This window comes from Opisthocomus hoazin, chromosome 3 (assembly GCF_030867145.1).
Source record: "Opisthocomus hoazin isolate bOpiHoa1 chromosome 3, bOpiHoa1.hap1, whole genome shotgun sequence".
NCBI classification, from domain to species: Eukaryota; Metazoa; Chordata; class Aves; order Opisthocomiformes; family Opisthocomidae; genus Opisthocomus; species Opisthocomus hoazin.
This window is the reverse complement of record NC_134416.1, coordinates 41,726,102-41,752,637: the sequence shown is the minus strand read 5'-3', so window position 1 is coordinate 41,752,637 and position 26,536 is coordinate 41,726,102. Positions and strand designations below refer to the sequence as shown.

Below are 26,536 nucleotides of genomic sequence, written 5' to 3'. Positions count from 1 at the left end.
TTCAATATTAAAATAGATATATTCATTTTTATTGTGTCCTTGAAATACAAAATTCACTTAAGATGTTAGATTACTAAAATAATGAAGTTTCATTTTTCTTGCTCAGAAATTCACAATGTACCTTATTTCATCTAAGAGCCTTAATTAGCTGTTAAAGTAGAACCTAACCATTGTTCATCTATGTACAAAATGTCAGTTTGCACATTGAAGAGCAATTCACAATCTTTTGAATGTCAGAAAGTTCAATACTGGTGAAATAAAAGATCATTTATAACTCTACAAGAGAAATTCACAGACCAGTAATTATTCATAAAAATAGCAACACCAAAAATTGTGACATGCAACTGGCTTAAAAGCATAAACTAATGAACAACTCTTACATGGTTTTATGTTCGCACATCAGGACACATTGGAAGAGATGTGCAAGTCTAATTCGCAAACAGGTACACATGGACTAGCATGGTCTTTTCACTAACGTAACAGTTTAAGAAGTTTACAACAGCTTATAACAGTACTGAGTGCCAGCATGAAAATGGAGAAGATACAATCTGTAAATTAAAACAAGAACAATAATAAAAAAAATCACATTTTAGCGTTCACGTTAGTCGACGATGCATTCACTTTTCTTCTCGGTTGCTATACAGGGCCATACTGACTTAGTAAACCTATGTGATATGAGAAAAAAGGTGATTTTTATTTTTTAGTAGCAGAAGATCTTATCAATATAGCGATAGCCAGTGACAACTTACAGTCGGAGGCTGGTACTGACCAGCCGAGTCCCACCTCAAACTGCTCAGCGAGTGCTCCGTTTCACTAGAGGAACAGCAGAGGGGCTCAAGGGGCACCCGCGCACCCCTCCCTGCTGACCCTGCACCTGCTGGCTCCGGGGATGAGGCGAGCAGGCATGGCTGGGCTGGCAGGGCAAGACCCTCCTGCTGAAGTGGAGAGGGGGGACAAGGAAGTACAAGGTCTAACTGCCTCCCGTCGCTCACCTCCGCAGCACCCGGATGCTCGCAAACAGCACTGCCGTTTCTGCTTAGATGGTTTCGTCATCTTAGTGCCCCAGTGACAGGCACTAAGAGCTAGTGGTTGCTGGGTTCTGCAGCAGAGGAGGTCATCAAAAAGCGTATTGCTCCCTCTGCCATGAAATGTGCTCTCCTTGGCACAGCACGCTGCAGCCAGCTCAGCTCCAGCTGGGACCTCCCAGGATGGTGCACACTCATCCCGTTGTGCTGCTATGGCTCATCGACCAGGAACACCGATGCCGTGGGCCTCTTGCTGCTCCATGGAGACCGAGTCACTCCTGGTCAGACCCGCTGCTGCCTCGCAAGAAATCACCTCCTCAGCTGCTGAGTGCATGGACCAGAAGGGCTTAACATGTCCCACTGTCCGGCTCTCACCCTCAGGACTTCACACGGGGGTGAGGCTTCCCTCCTCCGCAGCTGGGGTATGCTAGGGGAGGGATGCACCGCTTACCAGCACAACTCACCCACCAGGAGCAGTTCCAGGACAAGCTGGGCCGGCCCTGCTTTAAGTTGGATTGCTTTGGTCCCTGAGCAAAAAGAGCAATTCTTCTCCCAGCAAAACGCCGGCCTCTCGCAGGCGCAGAGTGCTCTCCAAACCCCATGCAAGGCCTCCTAGTGCCTTCACAGAGGATTCCTGCAGCTCCTGGGAAAGACTGACTTTTTTTTTTTTCTTCTTTTAAATGGAAACATGTCCTATAGATTTAATTTGCTGTTTTGGATATAATCTAGCTCTTCTTTCCATGTCAAAATAGGTACCCTGCAAACTGATCAGCAATTAATCTGAAATTACTAATGATTTACATGTACTTTTGGCACAGTCCTGTTATGTCCTACCAAATTATGCAGCAGCCTGTGATATTCTAATTCAAAATCCTAAAACAGAATACAATTATAAAAAAAAAAGTCTTCTGTTTAAAACAAATACCTACTGCTATTTTCGCAGTTGCTTCAGGTTTGTTTCAAAGTTGGATGTCAAAGAAAGATTTATTGTAACTGTGGCATGAGACATTTTACAGCTTACATTTAAGCAATAATGGAATACAGTCAACGGTATAATGATATCAACGTTTCCTCTCTCTATAAACCGGGCTCTAATGTCCAAACTGGATTGTGAGCTATGGCTGAGTACAGAATAGCTACTATAGAGTAAGTGCAGCAGTAAGTAACTTGAGTACAAGAATCTCTCCATAAAAACAAATTTTATTTTGTGGCACAAAGCAATAATCAGCTTTTACTGTTGATTAAATGTTGAAGCAAAGTTAAGGCATTTAATCAACTGCAAAGCCCATTTAATGTAAGTGCACTCCAACACTGCAGACATTACTGATATTATATATGAAGAGAAAATGTTTATTCAGTATATCTCACCAAAACACAATTTTCTCCTCAGAGGATTTGGAATGTGGCTGTGCCAATCTCTGAAAGCCTTTCTACTGACGCTGATGCTTATTTAGGGTATGCGCTTTACGTGAATAAACCTATGGGGCTTCTACACAAATAACAATAAATAATTCTAATCCTTAGTATGTCCATAGGCCACCTGTGTGGCTTTAGAGATGAGTAAAATTTCTAATTTTAAAAGACTTCATGCTGGCACATCCCAAAGAGAGCTGTTTTTTGGGAACACAAGGCAAGGCCCACAGACATGGCTGCTCTCCCATCACAATTATCATCTTGGCAAACTGAGACTGGACAGCCACGAGAATCCTCAGCAGACTCTGAAGTGACGGCTGGGAAGAGATAAAGGGTCTAAAAATCTCACACCCTGTGCACTAGGAAATTCATTTTTGACACCAGAGATGGTCACCCAGGGAAGCAGGTTGGCAGCTGGTATACAGGTAACTTCTGTGGCTGCCCAGCATTTTCACTTGCTCAAATTTTGGCCCCAGGGAAGAGCCTGTCTTCCCGTTTGTACATGGACAAGTCTGCTTCCAAACACAGGTCACACTACTCTGCCTACGCGTAACTTACGCACAGTTAAACACTATTGAAAAGTAGTTTTAGATACTACACTTGCCCTTGAAGCCCTCTTCTTCTTTTGCCTTTTTGAAGAAACAAACACAAGAAATGGTCAAAATAAACACATGGACGTGTTACTAGGAAAACAGTGAGACAAACAGAAGGTAATTTTTGAGATGATAGAATAATTTCAAACAGGATCATATACGTTTTCCCTGAAGAATATACTTTTGTGGCTCAAAAGCCAAAACAGGTAATTTAGGCTTGATCCGGAGCCTATTAAAATCAACAGCACCTCCCTTCTGACTTTAAATGATTGCAGGAAAAAATCACAGATTTAAATTTCTTTTCATTGCACTAGAAAAAAAAAAAAAGAAAGAAGAAAAGCAAAGCATTCACCCTCAGTACATAAAACTGAAGTCAGCAATGTGTTGCCAGTAAGACACACCTGCGAATCGCCCCTCACCACCCCACACAGCGTCCAACACATCGCCCAAATAAGGGCTAAGACACTGAAGACCACAAAGAGAACAGAGTAAATAAGAAGTGAGAATAATAATCACTAAAAATTCTTTCACCCCTTAGAATTAAGTTGCCCCTTTCTTGCTGTTATGCTTCTATGAGCAGATGCGGAGATGCCTCCAGACGGTGCGTGTATGGGACATCCCAGTTCAACAAGGGGGAACCCCTGTGACAGAGAGCTGCTGAGCCCATTTCCCATATAAATGGCCTGGATTCCTCTTGATGTCATCCTCCTGCTCAACTCACGGCCAAGAGTATGGGAGTCCATCTTGTAGGGGCCCTGGGCTTTTTACTTGGCCAAACTCTTGTCACCTCACCTCACTACTCATAACCCAGGCAGGACAAATTGAGGCTGCATGTCCCCAGATCTGGTATCTACCTCCAGCCCAAAAGGCTTTTCTCCGTATAAACAAATAGGAAGGAGGTAGAAGCAGAGAGGAAAAAGCAAATTCTTCTGAAAATACAAAGCTGAGTGATGAAACAGAGCAAACATGGAGATTAGTAGAAGGCATACAGGCGGCCGCTCACTTTCTTCAGGACCTTAGTCTGTAGCGAAAGGCAATATCAGCGTCTGGCAGGAGGATACCAAGGCCCATACGACTGTTATCAAGTCTGACAGCTTTGTTTTCCGCTAGTTCTACATCAAAGTGAGCCAATAGTAAGAAAAGAAACATCTTCATCTCATTCATTGCGAGGAACCTCCCTGGACACATGCTGATCCCAGAGCCAAAGGGCATTAGGAAATACTTCAGTTTTCTTCCCGCCTTGTAGAATGTGGTTTTCTTCTTGCCATTCTCTATGTATCGATCAAACTTATACTCCTGAAAATAGAGAGAGAGTGTGATATCTAGCAAGGCAGTTACACGAGTAGCTTTGTCTGCACAAGGGTAACGCTTCTGAAACCCAAAAAATAAGGCAGAAGAAGACAAGGAGCTGACAGCTTCTCCTGTTTAGCTGGTTCCCTCAAGTTTCATTAACTCACGTTATCTTCCTTGCAAAGAACACTCCTTAAATCAACTTAACTTAGCTTAGCCCTTTTACATCAAGCTCCTTCAACTTCCATGTCTCATCCACCGAGTGCCTGCTATATTGATTGTAATTAGATTTTGACCGCTTTGTAGTAGGGACAATGAACCTTAGTGGAAGGACAATTTTCTTGTAAAGCATCATACGCACTCAGTGTGGTATGTACATCATGAATAAGGATAATCTGCCAAATTCTGCAAATGCCTATGAATAAATTAATGCATTGCACCAGTCTTGCTCTTGCAAGCAAAATACATCCTTCTTTTGCACCCAGTGGTGCAGATTATTCGAAAATCAGACCCGATGCTTTGCAGTCAATTTTCCCTTCAGTTGGAGATGGTTGCTGCTTAATTTGCCACATCTGACCTTCAAATGTTTTGCTCTGCAAGCTGTGTGCAAAGCAGGCCAACCACCAGTGACTGACCATTATAAAGAGGGTGCTTTCAAGTAAGGCTCGAGGTTGCGCTTGTAAACTACGTTCTACAAATAGAACATCTTTCCGACTATTTTCCAGTAGCAGGATCCCTGTTTGAGATAATTCACGTTTTTGAATGAAGGAGATCTGGCATCCTCACTCAGTCAACGGCAAATTAACCACTTACAAAATCCTCCTGCATGCTTTGAATAAAAATGACAGACACTTCTTGCTTATGGTCACTCATTAGCATTTGTCCTGCTTTGCATACATCTGCTATACCAGCAGCCATTTGGAGCTGGCTGGGAACAAGTCAGTCAGACAGAAACCAGCCTCAACTGATTAAAAAAAACACACCACAATGAAAAACACACTGATACTGATCTACCCATTAGACTAAAGGCTCTGAAAATCGGGCACTGCGGGTCTTGATGTCGAGAACAAACAGTGGCAGGGGAGGTGATCTATGAGAAAGGGAACAAGTACAAGGTGCACTGGAGGGGCTGTAATTTTGAGTGGTGAAGAACAGGAGCTTGTTTCTCTAGATGGCGGAGGCCTGGATTGTCCACAAAGATAAAGGTGATTATATGTGTGTTTGCACTGACAAGTAATTCTTTTCAGTCTCTTTGAACACCCCAGCCAAAAGGAAGCATGGCATGCTTTTTCCTGGTAAGTTATTGCTTCCTTTAAAGAAGCACAGTAACAAGTGAAAGCCCGGAATACCACTTCTTCCTTAAAAAAAGATTAACTTCCTGAAATGTAAATCCTGCTGGTCTAAAAAAGCACTGCTAAATATGAACTGCAACAGCTTCAAAAACCAGCCCAACCCAGAGCTCTTCACTTTGCTGGAGCATTTCCACAAGGTGCACTCCTGGCGTCTGGAGCAATTAAGAACTGTGGTGTTGAACACATAGACGTACTGGGTCAAACCTCATGGTTTCTTTGTCATCTTAAGAGCCATCTGAGAGTTGTAATTGCTTTTAACAAAAAAATAAATTGGTGTCTAAGGAATTGGGAAACCAGAAAACCAAGTGTGAGACAGGAACAGAGCCAATGACGGCGACATCAAACTCCGGCTTGCCCTGCTGAAGCCGCTCGGGGTGGATAGCATTTCATTCAAAGCTAGTTCGCTGGCTAAATAAAGACTAATTTTTGACAATACAGGAACTTTCAGCCATGCACAAGGTCTCCTTAGAAGAAACAGGGTGGTTGATGGCAAGGAAAAGGTGAAGACACTGAGCAAGGACAGGCGATGAAGTTCTGTGTGGATGGCCTGCTAAGAGTATTATGAAAACTGAGCAATCTCCTGTGACTGATTTAAGTCTCTCTCTGTCACATCTCATATTCAGCTTTGTTCGGGAAACCAACGCGTAGGGTTTCCTGCTGGGTTTCTCGATACTTCACGGTATTGGATTCGCAGAGTTCATTTAGTGAGCTCTATTACTAGCTGAGTTAGGATTTAGGGGTTCATTTCTCCACTTTATAGAAAATTGACTCCTTTATTTAGGCTTTGATGAGTAGAGAAAGAGGTCAACAATATATGCTTACACTTATACAATATGGTGTCAAAGCAGAAGATGGCTTGAACTTAAATTTATGTATCCAGGAGAAAAGCATTGCTACAAAATTATCTCGTCAAGCTGCCTGTTTTCCCAGGAAAGTTTTCCCTAAATACATGACAAGCTCAAGACTGCACCTTTCAAAAAATTCATTCTCCATCTCTATCTGATCCTCAGTAGTTATTGTTGAAAGCACACTGCATATTTTAAGAACCAAACAGAACAGTGATTTCCCCACTTTTCGAGAGGGCCCATGTGCTGAAATCAATGTACTGCAATGTGTGGATTGCTCATTCACTATCAAAAAGATAAAATATATGAACTAAAGCTGTACTGTGAAAGCTGTGCGGAGCTGATACTAAGCAGATATATTCAAGCAATGGAAATATGGTAATGTATTCCGGCAATTATTGGATAAGGGAGGGGATCAGTTTCCACACTGATGCTTTTGGTCTAGGACTTAAACAAACAGATGGACTTTTGACAAATCAATAATGTTCTCCAAAATAAAGTGTTAAGAATAAAATAAGAAAAGGCTTATTTTTTAGTTGTTACTTTTTAAGGATAGAAATATTAATCAGCTATTGGCCAGTATATGGATTATTTTTTAAAACCCTAATTTTCTCAGCAGGCTTTGTCTTCTTTTTTGGGTGGGGACAGGCAGCAGAGCTCCCCTGGACGTCATTCCCATTTTCATGGCTCCAGTGTTCAATCCCGCTGACTTACACCTTACTCCTGCTAACTCCAACACGCTCCACACCTCCTCCCACCGAGGCTGGTGGAGCTCCTGCGCAGCGAGATGCTATCCTGCGCCAAAAGGAAAAGCCTCAGGGGGCCATACCTCTAACATGAGTTTGCTATAAACACATACAAAAATCCAGTTCCCTTCTTCTTTGGCTCAAATGTCAAGGATGGAAATCAGCATGGCTTGGAGACAGCCATTTGCTTAGGAAAATGGGGATGGGCAGTGGATCAGGTATAAGCTCCTGGCTCTTGGGCAGAGGCGGCATTTAACAGCCTCCATGTGCATCCTTGCTATTCCTCCGTGGCACCCCAGGCTGGGGACAGCGATCCGGGGGAGCAACCTAGCCCCGACGAGGGCTGCCCAATTTGCATGCAGGTGGTGAACTTCTGAAGCCGTATTAAGGCGGAGGCAGTGCGGATTAATTTCAAGTCTTTGATATTCATTAACTCGAGCGTCAGAGAAAAATACAAGGAGATGACACAATTACCCTCCGAGCTTCGCTGCAGAGCAACAGCTTTACAGTCTCAAGTTCACAACACTGTACTAATTGATCAAGCAGGGGTGAATCCTTATGAAGGGAGGTGAAAAAGCATAAGGCTCACGTAAGACACTGCTATTATAGGGCTTCAGAGAGTCAATGATGCTTTGGGGGCACTTAGCTAAATGGCCCACATTATTTGCTATTTAAACCACCTTCTATTATCCAGCCCTCCTTGGGTATCAAATGATCCACTGCCAAACAAAACCCACATTTAGCCGAAAGTTTATGGTAGTCAACGAGCGATTGTCAATTCCTTTGAAAGCAGTCGCAGTCAGTCTCATCACCATATTCCTCTCTTCAGGCCATGAATCCTTTGACCTATAGGGCCCTAGCAAATACATCTGAAAGTAGGAAGATTTGTTCCACAAGAAGGAACAGCAGCTAAAAAAAAAACCAAAACAAACCACAGATCACAAAAGGCTTGTCTGCTGCAATGTGCCTGGAGTAGGAAGAGCAGCACCAGCTGAATGTTTACCTTAGGATCTTCATAGACCTCAGGGTCCATGTGCAAAATCTGCGGGTAAAGGGCTATCCAGTCTCCTTTCCTCAATCCGACTTCTTGATTCCCTTCAAGCTTGAGAACAAAATCCTCCTGGCTGATGCGAATGTTCATGGAGGACGAGCACATTCGTAAACTCTCGTTTAAGGCGCTCTCTGCGATTAAACAAAAGCGGAGGGGGGGGGAGCATCAGAAATATGGGAGATGATTGGAAGTTATACATGGCTGCAGCTGCTGAATCTCGACAGGTTTAGTAGGGCAAGCTAAAGGGAAAAAAAAGGAAAAAAACCCACAAACCAAACCAAACATGAAGCAGAGACCAGGAGGAGGCAATAAACAACCCCGCAGGGCAGGGGGAGAGCTGCCACGCTGAACCTCCGGATGTGATTCTCAGTGATGGTGCTGAGAAATCCTGTCGGCTGTAGGCAGCGCCGAGTTTTGGGTGGAAAGTCATTATTGAGGCATCACGGCGGGAACAGCGCAGTCAAAAGACACAAACGCTTTACGCATTTACACAGATTTTGGAGGTTGCAAGCAAATACCAGCGAAAGCATCCATGGAGCTATTTAGCTTGCCTTTTGAAAGCTGTTGGATGTAATGGCAGGACTACCCGTTAGAAAAATCACTTCACTTGTTAATTCCATAGTCATTCTGAGGATTTTAAAATTTATTTATTTTCTTTCCAGTGCGTTATGCTGCCAAATGATAGTGTCTGTTATGGTCAGGGTGAATGAAAGCAATTCATTATTTGCCTGGTAATTTTAAGAGAGAAAGACACTTTTAATTGGCCAAAAGAAAACAAAACATAGTCCTTTCAGGCTTAGGGAAAGCAAGACTTCTGTCTCCACCATCACATCCTGGAAGGCTCCAGAAGCTGAATGTCCTTGCTTTCCCAGTGGCCTTCACCTTTTGCTCCTAGCACGACAGATTTTATGGCTAATTTCCGGCAATTTATCCTGGCAGTTTGAGGAGGAATTCCTTTGGGAATAATATGCATAATTTGCATAAATCATTCTGATAGCATGTATATCAGCATGTAGCTCCTGTCTAGGGCTGCATCTCTCACTTTGTAATCAAAACTGACTATTTTTCCACCAGTGTGTACGGGCGCTGTTATATGTGACTTGATTCCTTCTAATCATCAGTGTGAAAAATAGCCTAAAATAGGGTTTCATTTGCACATAATAATCCATTTGTGCCTGCATTTATGTTCTGTGATATCAAATAAGCCTTCTCTAAGTGTTCACCAAGGCACTGTAACTGCTGCACCCAAAAGGTTAGTTTATTAGAGACAGTAGCTACCCAGTGTAGATGCCTCTGAAAAAAAATAATAACAAATTTTCTTTCACTAAAAATTAAATCTGGTGCAGCATGCATAGCAAATAAAGTGGCCCTGGATGCTTTCTTGCAGGAGGTTTTTCCTTAAGCATGCATTTGTCTAAAGAAATGAGGCTGCGGTCAGCTTTGTGTGGCCAGTGCCATGATTCAATGTGACGTACAGTGAGTCTGTGCATATTCTTTTGGACTGCCTTCGTTACTATAATCAGGCAGAGTCAAATCGGCTTGTTGGTGACGAAGCCAGAAAAGAACCTTGGTTCCAGAAGATGGCCTCTACTGCGGATAGCCACAAGGCACCTGACACGATAGATTTCAACTGGCAGCGCTCTGGCAACAAAACTTCACGCGGTACAAAGCAAGGGTCCAGCCTCCACTCCCAGACTGCCTTCAACCTGCGGAAAATGAAGCCAGTAACCCCGTGCCCGTCCACCATTTGGAAATGGTGGCAACATACGCAGTGGCACCAGAAAACAAACGAGGAATGGGGAAGCAGGGGAAATAAAACAAAAGACAAATAATTATTAAAGCGCTGCTGCGAAATAGCAGGTTTGCGTTTAACCGCCCAAGCGATGCGGTCGCATCCTATCGGCGGACATCCTCCCAGAAAGCGCGGCAGTCCCTGCCCGCTGCCGGATCCCACATGACAATCGGGCAGCATATCTTATGCAGAAGTTAATCACAATAATGGGGCACAAAGTGTGGCTTAGCGGTCAGATCGTAAATGACAAATCTGTTTTACCTTCCAGTACCAGTTATGTGTGGAAGGCGAGCTTGGCTCTCGCTCTGAGCGATCATGCCGATAATCATTAGATGACAAAAGTAATGAGTCACATTATGATCAACAAAGGAGAATGGAGCTTATATGGCTTTGCAGGCTCACATTAAAAAAATAGACAGTCAGCTTTCCACAAATGCCGGAGCTATACATTGAGAGGAACGACAACTGCACAATAAAACTGCAGCCTTTACTTGCAGTTGTCATAGTTCAGCAGACACCAGCCATCGCCGCTGACAGACCAGCTGGGTAGCTTGGGAGGCCTTCCACTCTGCACCGTGAGGTACAGTAAATTATCCAGCACGGTAAAGCAACATCTGTTTCTGTGCTTGTGCCGAACAAACAAGGCAATTTAAAGCATACCAAGGGATAACCAAGCAGCAAATGAACATGACCCTCATTTTTTCCCCCCTTCTTACACACATGAGATGCTAAACTTCACTGCGCGAGTGCTACATAAAGAAGCCAGGCTGTTGTTTGATAAGGTGTTGTCAGAGAGATTTTACATATTTTCTAGAGAGAGAAAGAGGGGGAAAAAAAGAGAGGGAGAGAGATATCTCTCGTAGTATTGTTATTCTTAGAATCCTCCCACTTCTCTCTTCGTTTCTCTTATACTAAAGCTAGCACTCAGCTTCCAATTCATTCTAGATTTTTTTTTAAAAACTGTTTCAATATACTTATAAATATTCAGTCTTTAAACCCTAATTTGCTATACTTAGTTCACATGCCTTCAAGCATTTGTCTTCCAATTTCCACTGAATAAATGCGTACTAATGAGAAATAGAGCAAGCTGCTGAGGCAAAGCTGGGTGACTTGAGCCTGGCCTGCCACCAGCTCGTGATAGGCAGGCAAATTGAGTTAAAATGAAAAGTCTTGTCAGCTGAAATACAACATGGTAGCCAAACAGCAAGCTGTCAATCATCCAGCCAAAACAAGGGACTGCAGGTAATAAAAGGTCATTGTGAATCGTAAGTGCATTTGGCTTTCGTAGGCAAGTTAATTTTAATTAAACATGATCTCTATCTGTAAATGTTTTATAAAACTTATTGTGCATAATGGATTGTTAATTTTACACTAACACATAGCAGGTAATAGGGTACTATAATTATTAGCATGTATTGCAGGAAAATAGCTATCAAGTATGCAAATATTTTGGGGGGGTCATTTACCCACAGGCATCACGGTGTGCCAACAAAAACGATGATCTGAAACAAGTACATTTGCATCTTACTAAGAACCAAATGGCGCTGCCCAGCCCATTCCAGGAAAATACATTCATTTCTCTCAATCCAACCAACAATTTTAATGCTTCGCATTTGTGTTGCAGCTACGCACTCCGCATTAGCTGTTTTTGGGTTCCTACCCTGTCTTGTGTACGAAACAATTTTTCAAGCTGTGCTCTTTTCGCAGGAAATATCTGGGATTCAGCAATGACCTGGGGCAAGAATACTTCACCATATAAATGAATGGACTAATATTAAACAAACGAACTGACTAAACATGCCTAGCATTAAACACACACTTAAGTATATCTCTGCTTTACCCTTTGCATTTCCATTATCTCCATAAAACCCGACAGACCATTCTCATGTGTCGTTTACCATATTAGAGCTCCGTTGTGAGCCATAACAACTAATAATGTATGTTCCTCTGCGCACACAAATACCCGCGATTGGGTTTCGGGGGAAAAAGTCTTACGTAGACAAAAAAGTGTGCTGCCCTAGAAATGCCATCAGGAAAAAAATAACCAGGGCCAAAATTTGCTAGCTTTGCTGTGGGTTGAAAGATCTTTTTTTTAATTTATAAAAAAAATCACCTACCTGCCCTTTGAATCTAGAAGTAAATCAGGCCATGTTGTTCCCTAGACCCAAAGAATCTGACCATAATAACAGCACTGCTTTCTGATAAAGGCTTTTTAGCAATTCTTGCTTGTTTTCCATACCATGAGGAATCCAAGAAAAGGTTCTTGTTATAGTAGGCCAAAAGAGGACGGAGAATCAGAGCACTTCAAGCAGGAGAATGAGATGACAAGGTGATGAACGTACGAGAATCCCACCTGGTCTGCCTTACTTGAGAGCAGGGACACAAATCCTGGTTTTCTGTGCTCTGGGTTGGCACAGGGAGTGAGAGGGAAGAGGAAAAGCTCGGTCGCGGAGGTTGGGGTCAGCGAGCTGCAAGGGCAAAGGCAGTGCTGGTCCACAGCCTTCCCGCGACGTGGGGACGTTTGGTGTGCAAGCAACGCAAATTGGGACCTTTGTCCCTCCTACACATTTATTAACAAAACATCCCTTTCCACTGAAGCATGAATTTAATTCTCTTATGGTACTGATTTTTTTTCTATATTATTATTTTATGGGACAGTATCCAGCCCTTTATGACTTAAGTGCCAGAAGAATTGAAATCTAGCTTCTGTTCATATCACATTATGTTTGACGTGATTACAAAATTTAACAAAACTGTTACAAGAATACTACAAAAGTAGGATGTGGCACTCTCCCCTCAACACATAAATCAAATGTTACCAAGGTACTTCAGGATTTCAAGGAGCAGCAGAGGAACGACACAGTTAATGTTTTAAACTGTTCATACCATTTTGCACCAGATGGTTTTAGTGAAGTACATGCTTTTATTTTCCTTATTCCTACACTTCTGGGGTGCTTTTGATTTTCTCCCCCCCCCCGCCCCTTGCCATTCCCATCTCTGTCTCCAAATACAAATTCTCTCTTGATCTTCTTGATGCTCAGTAATCTTCTTTTTCTACTATTTTTTGATGGATGCTAACTCTGATGTGAAGCTATTTTCCTTGTGTTCCTTAAAACTACATTAAATGCTTAGAATGACATGTTATTCTTCAAAAGTGTCCTTGTCATCAGATATCTCCCCTACTTCAAAAGCATCCTCCAGGTAGAGGTAAAACTGCCAAAACAGCTGTGGCTCCAGATGAAACCAACTTACTAAACTTACACTATACAAGATGAACATTAATGATCTAACAAGACGTAACAGGATCAAACTTGATTCTATATTTGTACTACAAGAAACAATTAAAGTTTGAACACAGGTTCTTGAGACATGCCACCCTGGATAATCCTGGAGAACGCATTGCAGATACTCCCGAGATCCAAAACAGGCTCAGAGACCGCGCTGCTCCACCACTCCGTCTTGACACAGCTTCTTTTAAGAGTGGAGCATCAGTTCAAGCCATGAGCTACCAAAATATGCGGTCATGAGCTCAGTTTCCATAGGGGACTGTTTTCAATATTTAAAAAGAGAAGAATATTGAACCTTTATGCGTTTATTCAGCTGTTGTCTATCCTGCTAACACTCCCTACGCAGACCTTCAGATACTTAAAGATTAGGTTCCTACTCGCTACACCCTCTCTCCTCCCTTGGACTAATTTCAGCATTCATCTCGCCAGTGCCTGTGCACTAGCAAACGACGTGAAACCATCAGCTGATGCTCTGAAGGCCTATCCAGGTCCTGGATGATAGAGGGGATTGTAAGAAACGTGAAACTATAACAAAAAAAGCCTTAATATTTTCTAGTTTTTAGTAGTCTTTAGTACTGTAACTTGTATTCCTGCATGCATAGTGATCTAACGATGTAACTGTTACACTAATCCCTGTTTTCTCATTAAGGAATGTAGTGGAAGTACATGGGCACAAGCTATAGTCATTAGACAAAATAATTAAGTGAAACAAAAGTGGTCTTGGTTCTCAGCAAATAATTGGGATAATTGTGGGATAAAAGAGACTCCTAAATAATTCTACTCCAGACAGCTCGGCCTTGGGAGGGCAAATGCGCCAAGCTACAGAGATAAGGAGGCACCAAGAGAGGAACAAGACCAGAGCCAAACAACCTGAAGGACATGACCTAGAACTGAGTTTGCGCAGAAACAAACATCAATCAACGAACAGCATGATGAAGAGGATGGGCCTTCGTCTTGGGACCCCCAAAGACCACCCAAAGACGCTAACAGACATGCGTGAAAGATACTTACATCTGCTAATTAGTTCTTAGAAATATAATGAATATTTACATATGTGATTGTATTTAACCTGAAGTAACAGGGTGACTGGTGCGCACGTTTGGAGGAGAAATCCCCCGTGTGCCCAGCGCTGCAATAAAGGATACCTGCTTAACAGTATACATCGTACTGTTAGGTTTTTCAGCCGGATCTTCGAATCCTGGATCAAACAGCTTCTAATGGCCACTGACACAGGTCTCCCTCTGAAACACTCATCTAGAACTGGAATATCTGTATCTCACTTCAAGCTCCCTTATTTGAATCATGGCAGTTTGTTCAACATGGGAAATGCCATTTCTACTCTGTAAAGCTTTAGCTTCTTGCATTTTGTTCACAGGCATCCCTCAACTGCAGCTTGCTTTAGAAGTCTTTTTGCTTTATTAAAGAGAGAGAAAGAAAGAAACTGCTTGCAAAACAATACATTTGCAGTTTAAATACATTATCCCACTTTAATTTTAGAAAAGGGTCTTTCTTGGCAGTACCATACAGAAGTATTTGAAATGCATTAACACTTCGGCAGATGCTCAGAATCAAACAACTTAATAGGCATCAACTTTTTTTTCAAATAATTGCAAAGCTTCGATTTAGCCTTTTGCATACCTTGCATAGTTAATTACCTAGGCTTTAATGTTTACATGCAATGAGAGTATCTACAGCTATAAACTACATAATTTATAATTGGTGTAAATGGGTGTTATTATGTCAATTAGGCAGCTGTGTCCTCCACCTTCTCAGTAAACAGAAATGAGTGATAAACCGAGTTTGCCGGGAGAGCCTCTCTTTTCTTCCTAACAGATAAAAATAAATTACCTAGGTAGACCAGGTTGTCCAATTGTTCTCTGGTGAGGTGGATGTTATACGTGGGCCCTCTCTTTTGACCTGTTGACTGCAGCAAATGGTCAATCTCGTCACGCACCGCTGCAAGAGCTTCTGGGTGCCGCAGAAGATAATACATGGCCCAGAATGTAGCTGGAATCGTGTTTCCCACAGAGGCCCACAGGAAGGCAAAATGATGTGCTGGGAGAAAATAAGTGAAAAGGAAGATTAATAGCGTTTATTACACTGATTAGATTTGCAGTGTGCTAATTAAAAGATGTTAGGACACAGACCCAGCCAAGGATCAGTGAATGCTAATGAGGACCAATAGGCTTCTGAAGTCTAATTTTCTGCTTAATGAGAATAGTTTGAAATGTAATGTCGGGGGGGGGGGGCGGGGGGAATAAGGGGAGGAAATGCAGCTCAGTTATAATCTTTCTCATTATCACCATTAAGTATCTTGTTTTACCACCTCAGCACAAAAAAAAAAATCAATTATCATAGAGAGTTGTTTCAGAGTAAAACATTTTATCATTAGCCAATTAGAAAGAACATAAAAAAATTTCAAGGTCGCCATTTTGCCTTTTTATTTCAAAGGTCTATAGTAAATTATTTTATTTTAGACAAGCAATCATTCATAAGTTTCCTACCTGCTTTGTCATAATCTCCAAGCAGCTCATATTTCTCAAATATATCTTGTCTGGCTTGGACCACTTTTGACCCTCCCAGCCATTTTGTCATGTTCTGAAGTAAAAAATGATGTATAAGCTCCTTCCGAACCTTCTTGGTAGCTCCTAGCAACTCAATTGGTATGTTTGCAGCTAAATAGGGAAAGCTGGCATCAAACTTGATAAATTTGTCTCTGATTTCACTAATAACTTTGTGGCCATCTGCAGCAGGAACTCTTCCATATAGTGTTACAAAACTGGCTTCAAACATCACAGAGCAGCAGAATTTGTACATTTTTTCTGTTTCCCAATCTGTTGCTTGTGAGCATTTCCATTCAAATATATCCTGGAGATTTTTCATCATGTGGTCAGAAATGATATCCAAAGGCTTGCCTTGTAGATACTGGTAGATTCTGTGCAGGTTTTCCTTGAGATCGGGGAATTTTCCTTTCGACAAGGCTGGGTAGTCAAAAGTTTTGGAAGCCATTTTATCAGCAAATTCATAAAACTCAAGTTGCTTGCTATTTCGGATGACATAGACATATTGAAATGGGTCCATGATAAAGGTAACATATCTACCTGAATAGAAGAAAAGAAAAAAAAAAATAGAGACACGTGCACTTTTATAATCTGGTGGCACTTTCAGAAGTAACAATTCTAAATAAGCCCTGCCAATGTCTGGACGAAAAGCACGCAGAAAATCCCCAAAGCAAAGGCCTGTGAATAAACATGCAAAGAAAGAAAAAAAAGAAAAAAAAAGAAAGAAAAAAGGAAGATGTAACAAGTTTTCTTTAGCTTTGGAAAAGAAGCAATACTGATTGTCTTTGTCAGGACGCAGATTCCTCCTGCATCTTCTAAAACCAGCGTGAAGCCATTTCCATGTAGATCGATCTACTGCTTTTGCCAACAGCAGGTCATGACCTGCAACTGTGGCACTCCAGAATAAACCATTAACCACTCTGGTATAATTCATGAAAATACAACGTGGAGTCATAGCAGCACTTGAAAATCGTAGTTTTTCACTAGCAGAAAGGGAGAAACACATGCATTTCACCTGTATAGAAGAAAGTGAACAACCGGGGCTTGAGTAGAAAATGTGCAGCTTTTCTCCAAGCAGAAGACACAGAGACCTAAAATCTGCTGGTTATAGATTTAACTGCACACTGCAAACCCCCAGCATTCAAAGCCCCTCTCATGTCTGTTTTTTTCCTGAAGTTTTGCTAACTTTTTGCTAAAAATGTGCGTAGTATCCGTAAAATGACTACCTCAAGATGTGGTTTTGAAAGCATAGGTTACAACGGAGTAAGATACCATTTTGAACACAGGTGCCTCGTTGGGGTGCACACTGTCCCCGTGCTATCATGCATTGTGCCAGAGTGCACCGACACCTGCCCGCCCTTCCCAAGGTACTTCACGTGGTGACACAGCCGTACCTTCAGCTGCCTGTACTGAGGGACAGCATTGCATCCAGTCTGATGCTTTTTCAAGTTGCCCGTGCCAGAAAAATCCTGCAGTTTCTTCCTAACCTTTATGTCAACTACCAAAGAAGGGCATTTTGGTGAACTATCACAAATCAAAATGCTCACGCTCCCAAAGCTCAGTTAAATCTTAAGTCTTTATAGATGATTCCCATGTTAAGTCTTAATTTAGAGTTCCTGATTCTTAACTTGAATGGAGAGGTGCATTAGGGAAAAAGGGTACCCATTAAAGTGCACACATCCTCTGTGACATATCCTAGCTATAAACTCAGGAAAATAGCAAAGCTTCCAGCACTTACGGCCTAATTCGGTCTCACGAAAGGGAGAAACTTCTGTTGATTTTAATGGGAACACTACATGCTTAACTGAGGACCAAATCTGGCTCTGTGACAGATGTCCTGAGATAAAGTAGTCACTACCACTAAAAAAGTCAACAAGTATCCATGGTTACCATATAGTGATATTTGAATTATCATAGTTATTCCGTATTCTGACTTGTACATACACACAGCGCTCTATGGTAAGTCTAGGTGTGCTCTGGACTTCCTCTGTAACTACCACCTGCCATAGTTTTCCTCCTGACTACATCCACTGCAGTCCCGGCGAACCAGGCAGGAAACATAAGGGATAAATTGAGACGGAATCTGATCCCCTTTTTTGTCAACAGTGTGTGAAGGCTTTTAAGGCACTTGGTAGAGTTTGCTTTACCATAACATAATCAACCATAGATGTAAATTGATTTTTAAAGAATAAATATATCGAGAAACTGGCATGAAAAAGAGATCTTGAATTCCCAGTCCTCTTCTCTGAGCATTTCTTCCTTCCCAGACCACAGAGGCTGACAGGAATTTTTAGACTCAGCCTCTGCAGGATCTTTGTTAAGAGTCCTAGAATTCCTCTCTCTTTCCAGCCTTCACCCACTTCCATGCTCTTTATTGAGGCTACCACCTTTGCGATCAAAGCTTGGAAAGAATGCTCATTGGAGCAATTTTTAATAAATAGATTTAGAGTGTTATTAACCCTAAAGATGAAAGCTGGCTTCCCAACTTTGCATTTACAGGGTAAACAATTTAAGTTAAGATTTTTAATTAATATTAATTTAAACCATCTGTCCACCATCTGCTTATTTCTGATGCAAAATATGAGTTTCTTTGTGATCTTTCATCAGACACTTAGCAAACGCACATCAATTCTTATCATTTTTAAGTAAGAAAATTATTTTCAGCAAGTGAATTTTCAGACGAACAAACAATTTTAGCAATAATTTTAAATCAAAACTCACTCAACACTAGCACACACTATGAAAAAAAATCTCAGAGAAACAGAACACTACAGATCTTGATTTTTATTATTCTCATCAGGTTCCTGGTAGGAAAAAGTAAGCATGTACCAAAATATAATTAATTTTGTAGAATCAATTCCGGCTCCAGACCACATCACTGCAAGTCAACAACATTATAAACACATAAACCAAAATACTTTTGTTGCTGCATTTAGTAAAAGTCTATATAGTCAGAAAAGTGGAACCCCTCTATAACAAAGGCAGCTTGTTTACGTACCTTACGGAGAATCAAATTTTAGATCTGTTAATTACAAAAAGACTAAAATCTAGGGCTAATTAATGGCAGTTAGAAAGTTGTTGCTGTGAGAGTGGGTATGGGAGACTTTAGCAATCACAGTCATACTAGCACACTGGTGCACTGCGCGGCTACACCAGTTACCCCAGTCTCTTCCATGCAGGAACAGATTGCTAATTACAAAACCGTGCCCCAACACCTCCTCTACCCTGAGCAGCAAACATCTGAACTGGAACAAACTTTCTCACCTCAAGCTCTGATTTTAAATTTTGTAACTGTCAATATGGTCCTTAACTTTGCTTTTTAAATCCTGTCGCTGTCCCCGATGAGGTCTCTTCCCACTAGATTGTCCCTGGTGATGTCAGAGACCAACAAATGCAAATCTTCCTGAATGTTTCCGGTTATTGTTTGGTATTTTAAAATGCAGCTTCCCCCCTCCCCTCCCATGCCTTTCCATTGCAGCTAATGTCAAGAAGTCTCTCTTAAAAGCAGCCTTTTCTGAAACCAAACCAAAATCTTGATGCTCATGAATTTCCATTGAGTACCGGTAAAGGTAAATGCCAGATCAGCCAAAAGTGAAGGCATACCACGTGCTCCACAAACCAGGAAGCCTTAAATATTGAAGAGACTTCTATAGAAAGCGCTGGGGACCAAGCCTTTCCTTGTTAGATTGTAAAAAAAATCCTTCAACACAAAAAACCCAGTAGACATGTCCATACAGAAATGCCACAGTCCACATGCCAACAGTTTAAATGACTGAGCAATTTTCTATAGCACTGTAGAAATAAGTCAAAATAAGAGATGTATCCTTGTTTCTGTAAAAAGCCCTCTGACTTTTTTTTCAAATATGGCTACAGAGAATTTATAGTTCCCCATCCAATCCTTCAGTCTGCATCACACCCGTGTTGCAAATAGCCTGGTTATCTTCATTTAGTTTATACAGTCTCCTGGAAACAGAAGATTGATATGGAAAATATGAAAATTGTCAACTTTGGTAAATCTGAGCACAGAAGCCAGTATTTGTATGATAGTTAAGAAATTACTCTAATAACTCATTCTGGAGCTTTTTAATACTAATGATGAAAGACAAGCATTTCAGATGGCATCTAATGATGGATATTATTTCGGTAATGCTTGCAGCAGGCTTCAGCTTGGTAAGGAGTTAATGTAAATTACCTTTTGCCTAAGAGAGAAAAATGTGATATGTTGCTATAGGTGTATCATGATTTAAAAGACAAGAATGACTTAGCAGCAGTATTCAAAAAGGTGAGTGTGCTTAGCAAAAAAACCCCTGTTATTTTATTAAAAGCTGAGTAACTCTCGGACAGAGAGTTACAAGGTTCGGTATAATTCCTAATAACTTGTCAGGAAAAGGAGACAAAGTTTAATCTTGAGAAACAATGACAAAACTGTTTCAAGCTCTTTACGTTCTTACCTAGCCGTCTGCCTACGCTGCTGACCCTTAACAAGCAGAGAGGTTGGCTTGGGATGTACAATCGTCTCAACACAATGGACTCTCTCTCTCTCTCTCTCCCTCTTTCCCCTCCTTATTCTTTTCTTTTCTCTTTTTTTTTTTTTTTTTGAAGACTATTGCATTTACGTAATCGTCCTCTTATTAGGGAGATTCTGCTGAACTGCTGACAATGATGTACAGTGGTGCTTCGCCGGCGTGACGTTTGGGGAAAACGATTCTGCTGCACCACCACACAAAACCAATTAGAGAACTATTTTCTGCGACAGGTCAGGAATTTACATTGTTTCTCATAGAAAGATGTGCTTTTTAATTTCTTTATTAAGATGACATCCATGTCCCTTGCGACTTTTAGGGATGACAATCATTTGCTCATCACATGGGAAAGTACAATCAGCGAAATCGCGTTACCGGTATGGGGCAATGCCAGAAACTCCAAGCATCGTTCTGCATTTTCCAAATGAACTAGTTTGAGAACCAATAATTAGAACAATATATATTGATAGAATTTTTTGACAGGACCTTCAGCCACCCACCGGGGGGGTAGAGTAATGATAGTCCATATACAGCAGGCTACGCTATGCTTGCCGAACATACAAACATCATCTTTGTCAAATCAGTAAGACATATAGAAATCCTGACCGTCTTCAGATCAGGACATGATCGGAGGTACTAACTAGCTTCAGCTTCTTCCTTGCCTTGTGGATGACAAACTGCTTCTCGTCAGCGAAGTCCCAACGGTCAGTATTTTTATACCCAAAAGAGAGAACTTAAAGTGATATCTCTGTTATGACAAATTCACAGAATCAAATATTTCCCTGCATAAGGCTGAAACGATATCCAGAACTCACTCCATTTACCTCAGTCTTTATGAAGGAAGGCTCCCTCAAAATACCTAAACGCAGGGAGATAAGTCGAAACGGAATTTTGTATAGCAGGCAAACAGAAATTTGTGAAGCTAAATTACACTCATAGATTGCTTAAACACACAAATCTCTAAACATAGTCTTGCATAAAATAATAGAGAGATGAAAGAGAAATAAATATTTGATTAAATACATTAAGGATTCTGAAGTACGACTGTATCTGCTTTTATGAATGTACTAAGGTAGTCTTTGAATTATAGTTATCACTCTGTATTCGTAAGAAGCCATGACTGTATATAATGTGAAAGTACATTAACAATAAAAAAGGCTCTATTTCAACAAAAGTTGCTCTTGTAATGTATCAAACTCATTTTCAAGATGAAAAGAAATCTCAGCAAATCAGTTTTCAGAGAAAAAAGCCTTGAATGAATAAAAAAATCACACATTTAACAGCAGTAAAAATGTTCTTCCAAAGGAAAAAAAATAACAGATTTGGTAAGGGGAAGAAAAATTTTATTAAGTAAACATACGGCTTGCAATTTAACTAATTGACTGTTGAAGAAAAAAATTATTTTTATTGCAAAATGATACTTATATGGAAAAATAAAGCTAATGCTACTGCCATGATTTACAAAGCAAACTTTACAGTTTACATTTCTATTTGAGACTCCTAAAAATACACGAATATCTAAAGCCGAGATAGACTTAACTCTGAAGTTGATCATTTGAACAAGGATATCAGCATGCATAGGGTCAAAAGATCCATTGCATCCACCTACACTAATAAGGATTTGCCTGTTTCTGAACAGAGGAAAATACTGGATTTTAAATTCATTTTAATAAAAAGTGCATCTGTGTGTGTGTATATATATATGTAAATTTATATATTTAAGTTTCATTCAATATTCCAGCTTAATTCTATGTTTTTCTTCCACAGCTAAGTGTCTACATGAACTCACTCAAATGTCTGTATTCGAGCTAGTGTAGTAATACAGCTATAAATACAGAAAGCGGCAAGGTTATATCATATTTTATTATATTGTTATTTTCAGCAAGCATGATCAGAGTAAGAGAGTAAGAGTCTGGCAATGGGAAGTTTCTGTGTTCCAGTCCTGATTGTATCACTGAGTCAATGTGTCATTCATTCCCTTGTGTTCCTGTCAACCAGTTGTAAAATGTGTGAGAACATATTCTGCACTTTTTTTCTTAAGTGTTTTCTAAATTTAATCTGATATTTTTCTGTGTGGTGTCAAGATGATGTTAGTTCTCCCTTCTTTAGGGAAAAAACCCCACCAATACACAATTAAATGTGCTGGCAAAATCTACCTTCATACACTACATGCCTACAAATTCTGTCAATATGCACATATACCTATAGCTGTATATAAATCCACGTGCTCATAATTATATCCTATAGATACTTATTATGTATACAGTACATGTGAATTGAAGTAATTTTTACTGGCCTATGCTACACAAAAATGTTTTTTGTTAAGAAAGACTCTAAACTAAACATTTGAATTACTATTCAACTTCACCGATGGAAAAAATCATGAGAAATACGAAAACATTTCTCACCAGCAATATATACAGTGAAAATATCTCCAAGTTTCTTCTGCTGATCCAGTAAGAATTTGTAAGCATCTTTTCTAAAAATCAAAGCCTTCCCAAGGTAAGGAATCCAGCCATTTATTAGTGGGGGCTCTCCAGTCTTCCTGTTAAAACCAGAAAAAAAAAATAATCAGGAATTAACTCTGGCATGCAAGCAACTTCTCTTTATATCTATTTATCTATTACACTTAGACCCACCATCTACATACATAATTCTTGCAATATATAAGATGTTGTACAGAAAGTTCTTCAGATACAATGGCAGGTTAAATCTAATCACACCTCTGAGCACAGAAAGCTCTGTGTGGTGATTAGGAAAAATAAGTGAGAGAAATTGAGATGCATTTAACTACAGGTCGTCCAGTTATTACCATCAAGTTACGAACACAGAAAAATGACATTCAGTAGAAAATCTCCCAGCAAAGAGTCCTCTCACTTTCGATATTTGGCGTGTCAGAGGAAGATGTATCGGAAGGCAATTATGACAGATTTAGGTAAATAGGACGCCAACATACCCCACAAAACAACTAGCCTTACGATAACATTTTAAGAATTTCACAGAACAGCTACCAGTCTAACTAAATATCTTCAAAACACAGAATAATAACAGAGGTCGAACATTTACCATAATAAATCTCAGTCTCTGTACACTTATAGTCTCCTAAGCTAGAAATGTGCATGAACAGTTTAAGATAAAATTCTAGATAATGATATTTGCATCCTAATCTAAAAAAGTAGCCATGGTGTGTTAGTTATGTTTATGGAATAGTACAAAATACCTTTTAAGATTCTAAGAAGTTACAACATCTCTCTTTAAAAAGGAAAAATGGTTCCCACAGTGTCCTGTTCCTGACTGCAAGTAAATGTCTTTCCTTCACGCTGGTCTTTAGTTGCTTGAATCTGATTTACAACAAAGAAACATAAAGCGTGCTTGCTCTGGAAAGGATTAAAACAAATATTCACGAACAACTCTGCTGCTACATCCCATCTGTGAAGGTGACTTATACTACATGCAGAACAACTCATTCTGATTAAACACAAGATATTTACTAGCTTGGATCTAATCAAAGATCAAGGGATCACAAGCTTTACTACTATCATACACAGCATGGATTTTTTATGTAGCTGGATTAACCCTATCATAGTCACGTTCTCCCTTGAACTGCTGTAACAGAAATGAAAAAAAAAAAGGTAAACATGATGTGCTGTATTTACATTTTGTATTTTCCTCATTAAAACTTTCTGAGCAGGAAATTACAAGCCAGAGGTTTGCCCTCTTACTTCAAAAAGTTGCTATAAATTTAACTCACAGATAAACAGATGTGGCCAAACCAAGTTGCACATCTCGATCTCTTGCTGTTTAACTGATTCCTAATTAGGAATGTTTTTCAGGAATATCCTTTTGTCCTCTGGAAAACCAGTTTAACTGTTTAATTGATTCCTAATTAGGAATGTTAATTTTCAGGAATATCCTTTTGTCCTCTGGAAAACCAGTAAACCTTATGGTCCAAACCCGACAATCTCACAGCCAAAACATTTGTCCTGGCTTTTTTGTATCTTTAGGTTCTGCAACTTTGGGGTTTTGTTGGTTTGTTTTCTGTTTTTTTTGTTGGTTGGTCGGTTGAGTTTTTAAATATTTTAAATTTTTTTTAATTGTGGAGAAGGTGGAGCCCCTCTTTTTTCCAATACCTGCCATAAACCACTGCATTATCCATCCTCTAGTGGTCAGACAGCAACATGATTTACTCAAGTGGTCCAGAAAACTTTGTAATGGTTAATTCAGCATTAAGTGAATACAAGAAAAGAACTAATCTGAGATTACACGAGAGGGATCACCAGCCCTGGAAGCATAACAGCCCACTTGATATCCTCAATTATCCCCTCCAAGCCTGTAAAGAATGTGGATGATTTTCCCCCAGACTATTAAGTCCTGCGAGCGGCCTCCTTTCACTTCCCGTGCTGGACAGTGCGCCCCGTAAGTAGCATCCTGACAAATATTTAGATCGGCTTTTTGTCATCTTCTAATTGAATGCATCTAATTTCTCCCTCCCCGTTCTGTCATTCGGTCAGAAGCTGTATTCTTCACAAGCTCTCTGCCCGGTAAAAAGGAGGCAGCTCAGAAATCCAGGGGAAAATTAACTTAATGCTCCAAGTCTGCGGGATCACATCAGGGAGACATTTTGCTATCGCAAAGACGTGAGGGTCATCGTTCGCTTCAGACATGTTTAGCTCAGCAGCAATAAGCTTAACACTGTTAAACACCATGTCAAGGCTACGTGGCTTTCAGAGGAAAATGTAACACCAGTTCAACTTACGACCCACAGCAGACTGATAACAGAAATGCATCTTCATTTCTAGCTTTCTCTCTCTTTGGAAGATGGAGGTCATCTTCATGACTTACCGACGTCTGCCAACGCACAGCAAAGAACAGAGCGCCACGTATGTTTTAGTGCCTCCCAAAATACAATGCTTCGCTGCACAAACTTTTAAGCAGGGCAGTGCAGCTGACCCCTGGCTTCCTGAAGGACTCTTACCCGCATCCCAGGTACCTCCGGAAGGCCCCGTCGCCTTCAGATGCTACACCGAGCCATTAACAAAGCCCACAGAAACTTTTCTCGTTAATTAGTCTGTTTCTGAACTTTAACCCTGGACTTACACTTCACAGCCACTGTACAATTTGATAATTAGGCAAAATATTACAAATGTTAAAGTTACATTTTTCTCATGATACAATGTATATTGTCATAGCAAACGTAAAACACAGTTAAGAAATACCAAAAAGCAATACGAAGTGTTCTGATGGAAACTTAAGACTGCAACTTTTTTAACTGAAGCATTCAAACATATTACATGTTATTCAGTTCTGGTTTAACTGCTTAAATTCTTAATTCACTTAACACACCTCATAATACTCCTATGATTCTATTGGCAGACCTTTTCGCTCCACTTGCCTGTTTGTCACAGACTGGGCTGGTTTTGCCTACACAGGAATATCTTTACTTATCTGAGAAGCTTCTCTGAAGTCAGGAAGACTTAATGGACAAATTTCTCACATATGTGAGTGAATTTTGCAAATAAAGCATCAGCAACATGTCCAATGTAATCTCTAAGTAGACAGATCAGTTACAAAGTGGAGGGCAAGCAACGCAGTTGTATTGTTAAATGGATAATTTCAAATGGCATTATGCAAAAATCATCTGGCTACAAATACAGCTCGTAAATAGAATTAACACATTTTGATAACTGTAATTCTTCTTTGCTTTCACAAAGAAAAGATGTTTCCTTGTTAGCAAGTAATAAAGTTGCAATGTCTACTCCATCAAGAAAGGAAAGTTTTGGAGTTTGTTTACAGTTTCCTTAAGGTGAGAATTTTCAGCTCACCCAAAACACAGAAGTCACTGACTCAAGTGTGATTATTCAGCTACTGAGGCAAGGCAGTATTAAAAAATGTGGATGTTGTACCTGTGTCTCCCTTATGCTAAGCAGCAGTGATGCAACAAAGCAGAAGAAAAATTGGCTGCAACACAAATTACGTGAAAAATAGATTAAAAATATTTTTTTAAGATTCAATGTCTCTAAACATTATGTTTTCAATTAGTGAAAGGGAATTATTTGGG

General features: G+C 40.4%; 1 protein-coding gene across 4 annotated transcripts in view; it reads right to left on the bottom strand.

Moving 5' to 3' along the window:
* CYP7B1 (cytochrome P450 family 7 subfamily B member 1) overlaps window positions 1-26,536 on the bottom strand; it is a 126,793-nt gene continuing 100,257 nt past the window's right edge. For 3 of the 4 annotated variants that reach the window (XM_075416068.1, XM_075416071.1, XM_075416070.1), the window contains exons 2-6: window positions 22,887-23,023; window positions 15,899-16,495; window positions 15,243-15,449; window positions 8,268-8,446; window positions 1-4,327 (exon numbers count right to left, since the gene is read on the bottom strand). In XM_075416068.1, the coding sequence (XP_075272183.1) occupies window positions 4,040-4,327; window positions 8,268-8,446; window positions 15,243-15,449; window positions 15,899-16,495; window positions 22,887-23,023 (1,408 nt within the window). In that variant the 3' untranslated portion in view covers window positions 1-4,039. Of the gene's footprint in view, window positions 4,328-8,267; window positions 8,447-15,242; window positions 15,450-15,898; window positions 16,496-22,886; window positions 23,024-23,698; window positions 23,715-26,536 lie in introns of those variants that run through there. The other variant, XM_075416069.1, reaches the window with a different exon arrangement.